The following is an 11,129-nucleotide window of genomic DNA, read 5'->3' on the forward strand; positions in this document are numbered from 1 at the left end:
GGTTTAGTGCGGCCGGCGCGACTCCATCCAGAGCGTCTCCGTTGCAAATTGGCTGCCTCCACCGGACACCCGGGGAGCGGGACCTCAACGATTGTCTTTAGACTGTTCGTGTTTTTTTAAATAACGGCCCTTCGTCCCCCTCCCCCAATCCCCATCTCTTTCTGTTTTCATCTTTCCTCCCTCTTTCCTCCTGGACAAATACTACCTGAATCTACTTAATCCGTATACTTCTTGGACCGGCAGCCTTCTTTGCGGAGCGGCTTCCTGATCGACCGACGAACCCCCCCTCTTTTTTCCCTTATATAATTAACTCCACCCCACTTCGGCGGCGACGATAATTTTACTTTCCCGTTGGGTTACAATTGCATTTAACGTGAGTTTAATCCTCGCCACTTTCCGTGGGGAAAGCTCGTTCTTAGCTAATTCTCTTCCCCAAGTCATACCTTTTTCCCTCTCCGCCACTTCTTCTCTCCCATCTTTGCACGACTTAGCATTCTCTATCCTTGCTATCGCAATCATGTCTGACGGCTCCGTTCTACCCTCCAAGCCGTCTGTGGTAAGTAGTTGGTCCGTGAGTAGATGAGAGCGACAGAACAATGACTAATTGCCTGGCATTAGGTGCTGGAAGCCCACGAAGTCGACACCTTCCATGTTCCCAAGGCATTCTACGACAAACACCCCACGGGCACTCATTTGAAAGACCTGGACGAGTACAAGCAGCTGTATGAAGAGTCGATCCGCAAACCAGACGTCTTCTGGGCTCGCATGGCCCGCGAGCTCCTCACCTTTGAGCGAGACTTCCAAACGACTCACATCGGCTCCCTAGAGAACGGAGATAGCGCCTGGTTCCCCGAGGGTCGTCTGAACGCCTCTTTCAACTGTGTTGACCGTCATGCCATCAAAGACCCTAACAAGGTCGCAATCATCTACGAAGCCGACGAGCCCAATGAGAGTCGCACGATTACCTACAGCGAATTGCTGCGCGAAGTGTCCCGTGTCGCTTGGGTGTTGAAGCAACACGGCGTCAAGAAGGGCGATACCGTGGCCCTCTACCTTCCCATGATTCCCGAGGCTCTCGTCGCCTTTTTGGCCTGCTCTCGTATCGGTGCCATCCACTCCGTCGTTTTCGCCGGTTTCTCCTCTGATTCTCTTCGTGACCGTGTCTTGGACGCCGGCTCCAAGGTGGTGATTACGACGGACGAGGGCAAGCGTGGCGGAAAGGTGATCGGTACCAAGCGCATCGTTGACGAAGCCCTCAAGCAGTGCCCCGACGTCTCCAGCGTTCTCGTCTACAAGCGCACCGGGGCCGAGGTCCCCTGGACCAAGGGCCGTGACATCTGGTGGCACGAAGAAGTCGAGAAGTACCCCAACTATATCGCACCCGAGCCGATGGCTTCCGAGGACCCTCTGTTCTTGCTCTACACCTCCGGTTCCACCGGTAAGCCCAAGGGTGTCATGCACAGCACCGCCGGATACTTGCTCGGCGCTGCGATGACCGGTAAATATGTCTTTGACATCCATGACGATGACCGCTTCTTCTGTGGTGGTGACGTTGGCTGGATTACCGGCCACACCTACGTGGTGTATGCACCTTTGTTGCTGGGATGCGCCACCGTGGTCTTCGAGAGTACCCCCGCCTACCCTAACTTCTCGCGTTACTGGGACGTGATCGAGAAGCACAAAGTGACTCAATTCTACGTGGCCCCCACTGCGCTGCGACTGCTCAAGCGAGCTGGTGATGAGCACATTCAGCACCAGATGGCCCACCTGCGAATTTTGGGCTCTGTCGGTGAACCCATCGCGGCTGAGGTCTGGAAGTGGTACTTCGAAAAGGTTGGAAAGGAAGAGGCGCACATTTGCGACGTGAGTTTACCCTTATACTGTTGCTATCGTCCTGTGTTGATAAAACTAATGGGGGGGTTTTTTTTTTCCCTGTAGACCTACTGGCAAACCGAAACTGGTTCGCACGTTATTACTCCCTTGGGTGGCATTACGCCGACTAAGCCGGGAAGCGCTTCGCTGCCCTTCTTTGGAGTCGAGCCCGCCATCATTGACCCGGTTTCCGGAGAAGAGATCTCGGGCAACGATGTGGAGGGTGTCTTGGCCTTCAAGCAGCCTTGGCCTAGCATGGCGCGCACCGTGTGGGGTGCCCATAAGCGTTACATGGACACTTACCTGAACGTCTACAAGGGTTACTACGTAAGAGACTCCTACCATGCCCGCCGGATATCTCTTGGCTGACATATGACCCCAACAGTTCACCGGTGACGGTGCTGGCCGTGACCACGACGGATACTACTGGATCCGTGGCCGTGTGGACGACGTTGTCAACGTCTCTGGCCACCGTCTCTCGACCGCTGAAATTGAGGCAGCCCTGCTTGAGCACAGTAAGTCTCGCTGTTAAAACTTGATTATAAGTATTTTCGTCTAACGTTCTATGGCAGATATGGTTGCTGAGGCCGCCGTGGTCGGTATTGCCGATGAACTTACCGGCCAGGCCGTCAATGCCTTTGTGGCCCTGAAAGAGGGCAACGAAACGAGCGACCAAGTCCGCAAGGACCTCGTGATGCAGGTCCGCAAGTCGATTGGACCCTTCGCTGCCCCTAAGGCGGTCTTTGTCATCGATGATCTCCCCAAGACTCGAAGTGGCAAGATTATGCGCCGTATCTTGCGCAAGATCTTGAGTGGTGAGGAGGACAGCTTGGGTGATACTTCCACGGTAAGCTTTATCTCTCCCTTCTCAGCGGTTCGGGATATTCAAGAAACTAACTTTGGGTTGCAGCTGTCGGACCCCTCCGTTGTGGATACGATCATCTCTACGGTGCATGCCGCTCGAGGCAAATAAGAGAGCCGTCAACGACGAAGTAAATGACTAATGAAAGTACTAAATAAATCCAGTAAAAAAATGAGAAAAGCCCCAAAAAACTTGAGCCCCCACCGCAGAGAGCAATGCTCTCTTGAGTCTATCTCATGAATTGATTCACTCGGACTGGGCTGATAATATGCCGGATGGCGAGTGATTATTGACGCGCATCCTTCCCCTTGGTTATTTTATGTGATTCCCGCCTTCCGTCGTGTTGACAAGCGATCCGATTCCTGTTGATGTTTCTGTGTAAATCATACCATACAATTTATTCCCAATGATCGTTCAATTGGCTCTCGTGTCTGTTGGTTTGATCGCGTGACCCGCGGTTTTGCCTACCAAGGCCTGTCTAGAATCGTAGGAAGAGTGTGCTCCGTAGGTCTTTTTGACTCACATAGATAGGGACTTGCGTATGACCACAATGACTCACCGCCAGCTCACTCACTTGAGTGGCTGTCCTGGTTGTAGTAATTATCATCGTCGAGAGAGAAGTGACTCCGGATTAGGCAGCCTGGAGCAGTCCTGTCCGATATTTCAGGCATCTGGCATCACGTGGATCGACGGCCGGGTAAATAACCGGTGGATTACGGAAAGTTACCAGCCTCGGGCGGCGACGCCCGCATCCATTGCTGCCCGGTTCTGTCACCCTCTGGTAACTAAGCGAAGAGGAAGGTCCCCCCGCTGACTCAGCCAACCTCAATTCCTTCCGACAGCAGCCATCTTTTCCCTTCACCGTCGCGCGTTCTGTTCTGTTCCTCCCTCTGCCCCCTTCGCCCTCTTCCCCTTCCTGCGCGCTGCAGACTTGCGTTCATCCCGGAAATTTGTGTGCATTCTGGCTCTGGCGGTGACTGTCCGTCCGTAGCTAGTGTGGACCCCTCTTCCTCGTTGGTTGACAGCAAAAAAAGCTCCCTCTGAACAACATTTTCACTTCCGTTCGTGGGCGCGTCGAGGATTCTTTCCGACAGACGACGACTGAACTCTTCGAGCTTCCCTCTGAGAGTTTCGCCCACCCCCGTTAGATCGAACCCTCGACTTTTCGCATCGTGGCGATCTTTTTCTCTCGACTTCTCTTTTCTTTCTTGGTCACGGACCAGCTTTGAACGGATGAACCCATAGATCCCAGCATTCACCGAACAGCGTTATGTCTTTCGGATTCGGAGGGTTTGGACAAAACAACCAGCAGAGCTCCGGCTTCGGTACCGGCTCTAGCTTTGGAGGCACAGGTACTGGCGGAGGTAGGTCGCTTTTTTTTCTTTTCTTTATCCCTTCTTGTTTACCTCCGTATCTCTGGCCTTGATCACTTTGGTTTCCTTCCAAACCTGGTTGCGACTCTTATTGGGCCTCCTTATCGGTTGCGATCGGTGCTCCTGACGTCGACCCGCGATGGCTTCATCAAAACTTCTTCCAATCGATAATCTCCCGCGGATGTCCTCGACGATGAGTAACAGCAGCGATATGAGAGAAAGGATCGCAGCTTCATTACAGTCTCTGACAGCGTCTTGACCCGTCATCTAGGCTTTGGATCTACTTCGTCACCTTTCGGTGGAGGTGGTGGAGGTACAAGCTCAGGTAGTGGCCTGTTCGGAAATAATTCCAGCAGCTTTGGTTCCGGTGGAGGTAGGTGCTTAATGACTATATCTCCATGAGCTTTGCGGTCCTTTCTCTTGCTTCAACTCTGGATGGGCGAATTCTACGGACCTGGACTCGCCAACAACGGACGAATACCTCAACTGGCGTTTTAGAATCGCTTTATCTACCTTGATCCATTCTGGTTTCAAAGCCGCCATTGTACCGGCCCGAAAACAAAGGCGAGAGGGAAAATGTCCATGTATAAAGCCGCAGCCGCCCGTCAGGAACTTCCCCTCCGAGGAGTGACCCCCAAAATTTTAGTGCTTATTTCTTTGTCGATTGATTTTTGTTATGACTCGTCAACGACATCCCACACTTCCTCGTACCCGCTTCAAGCACAATCCTAAACACCCCCCTTCTAGCCAGCAAAAACCCCAGCAAAAGCCCCAGCAAAAGCAAAATTCCAATCATTCTCATCAGAAGAAGGCTAACCACCAACGTCAACCTCATGTAGGATTCGGAGCGAACACACAAAATACATCGAACTCGCTGTTCCCGAAACCCGGCGGATCTGGGTTCGGGACCGGTACATCAACAGGCGGCGGCATGTTTGGAGGTGGCACCGCTACGACAAGTGGCAGTGGCTTTGGAAGCACCGGCTTCGGAGCCTCTGCGAACACCGGAGGCTTTGGTAGCCCTGGCGCTGCCGCTGGCGGGGGCGGTAGCATTTTTGGAAACAAGTCTGGTGGAACAGGCTTTGGCAGCTCGGCGGGTACTGGTGGCGCATTTGGCTCGGCAGGCGGCTTCGGAAGCAATAATGCCCCTTCTAATACTGGCTTCGGTAGTGGAGCAGGCTCTGCGTTCCAGAGTGTCCCCCCGTCTGATGGTACCGGGAACACCCCATTCAGTCCATATACCGAGAAGGAAGGCACTAGCAACGTGACCAACCAATATCAGAGCATTTCCTTTATGCAGCCATACAGCAAATACTGCTTTGAGGAGCTTCGACTGGGCGATTACAACCAAGGACGCAGGTTCGGCAATGGCAGCGGACAAGCTGGCGCTTTCGGTAGTTCAGCCTTTGGAGGCTCGGGCTTTGGTGCTCAACAACAAGGCACCAGCACCGGCACCGGCACCGGATTTGGAGCAGGCAATACCGCCTCTCCCTTCGGGGGCGGCGGGACAAGTGCCCCTTCTGCCTTCGGTCAGACTCAGACAACCGGCGGCTTTGGTTCTTCTACCTCCGCCAACCCCTTGTTCGGAGCTGCTAAGCCCGCGAATTCTTTGTTTGGAGGGGCATCTGCCGGTACCTCTCAGGCCAGTCCTTTCGGTGGCACGACCGGAACGGCGGGTGGCTTTGGAGCGGGCACATCAGGAGGCACTGGCGCTTTTGGTGGAACTGGGGGTAGTTCGTTGTTCGGTAACAACAACAACAACCAGCAGCAGCAGCAGCAGCAGCAGCAGAACAAGCCTTTGTTTGGAGCCAGCGGAACGTCTACTGGAACTGGAGGCTTCGGCGGATTCGGTCAGCAGCAGCAAACCAACAACACGGCTTCCCCGTTCGGTGGCGGCGCCAATACTGGTGGCACCTCTTCGCTCTTCGGTGGTGCTGGTCAGCAGCAACAGCAAAGTGGCACGGGAGCATTCGGTGGCTTTGGTCAGCAAAACCAGGCCCAGAACCAGACCCAGACCCAGAACAAGGGACTCTTTGGCGGGTTTGGACAGAACAACCAGCAGCAGTCTGGTGGCACCGGCCTTTTCGGCAACGCCGCGGGAGGAAATACTGGGGGGTCGTCTCTGTTCGGACAGAACCAGCAGCAAAACCAGCAGCAACCGGCTGGCAATTCTTTGTTCGGCGGAGGCGCTAACAACCAGCAAACCGGAACTAGCTCTCTTTTCGGTGGCGCGAATCAACAGCAAGGCCAGAAGAGCCTATTCGGCAATACCACCGGCGGCACCGGCACCGGCGCCAGCCCATTTGGTGGTAGCTTAGGAGGCACCCAGAACCAGCAACCCGGCACCAGTAGCTTGTTCGGCGGTGCTCAAAACCAGCAACAACAAAAGCCCAGCCTATTCGGCGGGGCCGGTGGCACGGGGAGCTCCTTGTTCGGTGGCCAGAATACTGGTGCTCAAAATACTGGAAGTTCGCTCTTTGGCAACAGCCAGCCCCAACAACAGCAGGGTGGCGGTCTTGGTTTGGGTGGCTCTCTCTTTGGCGGGGGCGCGCAGCAGACCCAGCCTCAGCAACCTCAGCAACCCCAACAGCCGGCACCCGGGAGCTTGCAGGCATCTTTACTCGATGGAAATCCTTATGGCAACCAGTCGATCTTCTCAGGCTTGCCCGCTCCGAGTGCTCCCAGTCCCGGCCCATTGGCGACGCCGCTCTCTTCTTCTATCAAGCAAAAGCAGCGTACCCCGTTGCCCGTCTACAAGATTGCTCCCAGTGCCGCCAACCGTCTCATCACGCCGCCAAAGCGTCAAGGATATGGGTTCTCCTACTCGACCTACGGATCTCCCTCCAGCGCCGGTAGCACCCCTAATGGACTTGGCAACAGTCTTCTTAGCGGACGCGCCACTGTCGGTGGCAGCCTTGGACGTAGCAACGGCTTCAGCAAGAGCTTCTCTACCAGCAATCTCCGGAACAGCTTTGACCCGGACTCCCATAGCGTTCTGGCCCCTGGTGCTCTCTCGTCGGTCTCCTCGGGGCCACTTCGCGCGTCGGGCAGCAGCCTGAAGCGCCTGACCATTGACCGCAGCGTGAGCGTCAAGAATGATCTTTTCTCGCGTTCCACCAGCTCGCCTACTGCTCCCCTTCCTGCGCCAGCTGAACAGAGCCCGTCGACCGATAAGACCAAAAAGAGGGTTAGCTTTGATTCTTCTTCTGACGGAATGTCTCCCGCAGCTGTTGTCCCGATCGAGACTGAAAGTGCGGAGCCCACTTCGGAAGAGCTGGGATTCCTGCGCTCGATTCGCAAGAGTAGTACAACCAACGGGACCATTGGCAGTATTAAGACGACTCCCGCCACAGACCTCGCCGTTGTCCCCGAGAACGGTGTGCAAACCGCAGTAAGCGACGACAGCGCTTCTCGGATTTCCTTCTCTCCAGGATCTGATCCTAGGCCTGGTGAGTACTGGATGAAGCCTTCGCGCGCCGAGATTAGTAAGATGAGCCGCGAGGCGCAGAAGAATGTGGTCGGTTTGATTGTCGGTCGCGAACGATGCGGTCAAGTGACTTTCGATGAGCCTGTTGATCTGACGACCGTCGACTTGGATAACATCCTTGGAGGATTGGTCGACATCGGTCTGCGCAAGATCACTGTGTACCCAGATGAAGCCATTAAGCCCCCGATGGGCAAGGGCTTGAACGTCCCATCGACCCTTTGCATCGAGAACTCCTGGCCTCGAGGCAGAGATAAGAACTCCCCCAACCCGCTCACGAGTGGCCCTCTTTTCGAAAAGCATATCGACCGCTTGAGGAAGGTCGTCAACACCGAGTTTGTCAATTACGACAAAGGTACTGGCACATGGATTTTCAGAGTGCCTCACTTTACCACGTATGGCCTTGATTATGACGATGAAGATGAAGGTGAGAGCTATAACCAAAGCACTTTGAGTGCTGCTCCTGACACTCCGACTCCGAAGGCTCAGTCCCCCGCGAATTTCGACAGCACCGTGGGCTCGGAGCAAATGTCCGCCTTTTCTAGCGAAGAATCTTTCTTCAACGACGTGGGAGGGGTAGATGACGACACTTTCGATTTTAAAAAGCGCAAAATGGTCCCGGGCTCTTTTGGCAACCAGGCCATGGAGATGGACGAGCAGTCTGCTTCTGGAGATGAGGAGTCTTTTTTAGGGGAAGGCTCCACGGGTTCAACTACTGAGCAAGAAGGTGATGATATCACCGAGAGCCAGCACTCTGGCGAGTCAGAAGTAGAATCGTATGAAGGTGAGGAAATGGACATGGCGGGTACTTTCCCCAACCTTCATCATACCGTGGAGCAGGACAACACCAAAAGCACCGACCACTTTACCGAGGACACCATCCCTTCTTTGAAACCCTGGGGTACGCCTCCGAAGGCTCGTCTCGATCTTAGTGACGACTGGGCCGAGCAGCTGCAGCGAACAATCAGCCCCCGGAAGCAGGACCGAGACGCACTCCGCGAAATCCAACGCAATGCCTTTGCCGGAAAGTCGCCCTACGCGAGCTCTCCGAAGGAAAAAGGCACGGAATCTGGGCAGAAAGGGTTCTCAACGAGCATTGACCTGATGAATTCGCTGTTTCAACAGCCACGAAAGCAACAAGCACCGAGTCCTCCCAAGGAACAGAATGCGAAGGCTAAAGGCTTTGAGGTAGGTTTTTGACTTGTTGTTTCCAGGGTATTCTGGTGCACAAAACTGACTTGTTCTCTCTCCCAAAGTGGCCTTACAGCAAAACCCCGAAGACCTTCGCTGGCGAATCGAACGAATTGACCGAAGACGACCTTGCTTTCCATCACTCCTTCAAACCTCGTTGGGGTCCCGTGAACTCTATTATTTGCGTTCAAAATGGGTTAAGAGATGCAGGTTCTGACGGTCGATGGCAGCCAGAACTTACTGTCACCAGCGAAGAGAGAGATATTGCTTTGCTCGCATTCAAAAACACTACCGAATCCAACGAGATGCTGGATGTTCAGAGCAAACAATCTGCCATCAACCGCGTCGACGGTGTTCCATTTGCGCGCCTAGCAAATGCCGATTTCCGACAGTTTGCTTCGGTGTCATCGAGTTCTACAGCATCTGACCAGGAACGACTTGTCTGGCAACTGAGCAACATCCTGTTCAACAATGATATTGAAGACGACATCTCTGCCGGCGTGCCGGCGCAACTTCGGGCTAAATATCTGCCTCGCATCAAAAAGGACCGTCTGAGTCGTTTGTGGGAACGCATCATCCGCGAGAGACATGCGCACACACTGGGCAAGGCCAACTCTGCCGAGGAACGTGCAGTGTACCTGCTCTGCTCCCACCGAGTCGAGGAGGCTTGTAATGTGTTGATAGCTAGCCAAAACTTTCATCTTGCCACACTCCTCGCCCAGATTGGTCGAGACCCTACTTCGCGCGCGGATATGGCGAAGCAAGTTGAAATGTGGCGTCAACACAATGTCTACTCGGAGATGAGCGAGCCCATCCGAGCCTTGTATGAACTCCTGGCCGGAAACGCGCTTCACAGCAAGGGCAAATCCGGGGGGGCTCTTGAAGACCGTGCATCATTTTTTACCTTCACTGAGCGATTCGAGTTGGACTGGTATCAAGCGTTCGGTCTCCGACTGTGGTATGCCATCATTGATGATGAACCGCTAGAAGATGCTGTTTCCAAATTCTTCAATGACCTCAGCAGTGGAAAAGAGTCCGCTTTTCCCTATCCTTCTCATCAGGACAACATTCAGGTGCCCCAAACCACGACCGATGTCTCGGGCCGCGAATCCCCGCTGTGGGCTTTGCTGAAGCTTTACTCGACTACCATCGGCTCTTCGAGTCTCCCTGCGCTGGAATTGCCTGCTGCCTTTCTTCCTGAGTCGGTGACTGGTGATAAACTCTCGAGTCGACTGTCCTTCCAGCTGCACCAGCTCTTGGCTGCCACCATTGGACACCATGAGAGCTTCAAGACAAATGCTGCTCAGGTAGACAAGCTGGTGCAGGACTATGCCTGGGAACTCAGCTGCAGTGGTGAACTGGAACGGGCTTTATTTGTTCTGCTCCACCTTTCTCGACAGTTAGATCGCGAGCGCGCCGTGAAAGAAACCCTGGCACGCTTTGCCTCCCGGTTGCCTGAACCCAGCACCCCAGACGGATCGCCCGACGCCACTTGGCAATACCTCACCCACGATCTGCAGCTTCCGGAGGGGTGGATTTGGGTAGCCAAGGCTCTCTACGCGCGTGACATTGGCGATGCGGCCCGCGAAGTTGACTGTCTTGTGCGCGGCAAGAACTGGAACGACGCTCACGCTACTTTCTGCCGCATTGTTGGTCCGACCGCTGTGATTGAGCGCGACTACGCGACGCTCGAGACTCTGGTATTGGGCTTCGGCGAGGCTCCAGAGCGCAAGGTGCGAGGATGGGCCAACGGAGGCGGCATCTACGACGACTTCCTCCACCTTGCTACAGCCAAGCATGGAAAGCGGGATGCCTCTCGACTGAACCGACTCGTCAACGCGTTGGTCACCATGGGAGAAAAGATCGGTCAAGCATCTGGGGTGGAAGGGCTGGAAGAACGGGTGGCTTTCAAGGAGATGAGCCGAGCTGTTGCCAATTGGACGGCTCACGAAGATGCGAAGGTGAGCAATTTTTATGATACAGAATACTGGACATGGACTAACATTTTATTTCTTCAGACGGTGGAAATGTCAAACGTCCTCGGCCTGCCTCTAACGGGAGATGCGCGTCTTGTTCAAATGGCAGAGACGAGTCGGCGCTACTACAGTGTCATCATGGCGGGCGCCTATTAAGCGGTTCCAATGATGATTTTGCATGCCCTTTTTCTTTTCTTTTTCTCTTTTCGACTAAAATCTTGAGTTGTCGTCATCTGCCTCGTTCCATTTCCCTGCAGGCCTTTTGTTTACCATCACTCTGTACACCCTTTTTTTTTGACCCCCTACTACATTACATTGCGTTTTTCTCATCCAGCCAGTTGGTCCATCAGCATTACCCCGTGTATCCCTAG

The 11,129-nt window shown here is 54.2% G+C and overlaps 2 protein-coding genes across 2 annotated transcripts; both read left to right on the plus strand.

Annotated features, from left to right (window-relative positions):
* Positions 1-517: 517 nt before the first annotated feature.
* Positions 518-2,845, plus strand: KD926_007530 (acetate--CoA ligase; the record flags this gene model as incomplete). Its single annotated transcript, XM_053100391.1, has 6 exons — positions 518-556; positions 619-1,863; positions 1,939-2,199; positions 2,258-2,387; positions 2,445-2,719; positions 2,783-2,845. The coding sequence occupies 6 exons, from the start codon at positions 518-520 to the stop codon at positions 2,843-2,845; spliced, it is 2,013 nt and encodes a 670-aa protein (XP_052955969.1).
* A 1,159-nt stretch (positions 2,846-4,004) lies between these two features.
* Positions 4,005-10,914, plus strand: KD926_007531 (nucleoporin family protein; the record flags this gene model as incomplete). The annotated part of the gene is made up of 5 exons (XM_053100393.1): positions 4,005-4,098; positions 4,379-4,480; positions 4,947-8,779; positions 8,848-10,743; positions 10,801-10,914. 5 exons carry the CDS (start codon positions 4,005-4,007, stop codon positions 10,912-10,914), a joined length of 6,039 nt encoding a protein of 2,012 aa, XP_052955970.1.
* Between the last annotated feature and the right edge of the window lie 215 nt (positions 10,915-11,129).

This window comes from Aspergillus affinis (genome assembly GCF_023601865.1).
Source record: "Aspergillus affinis strain CMG 70 chromosome Unknown NODE_44_length_242547_cov_84_751050, whole genome shotgun sequence".
NCBI lineage: Eukaryota > Fungi > Ascomycota > Eurotiomycetes > Eurotiales > Aspergillaceae > Aspergillus > Aspergillus affinis.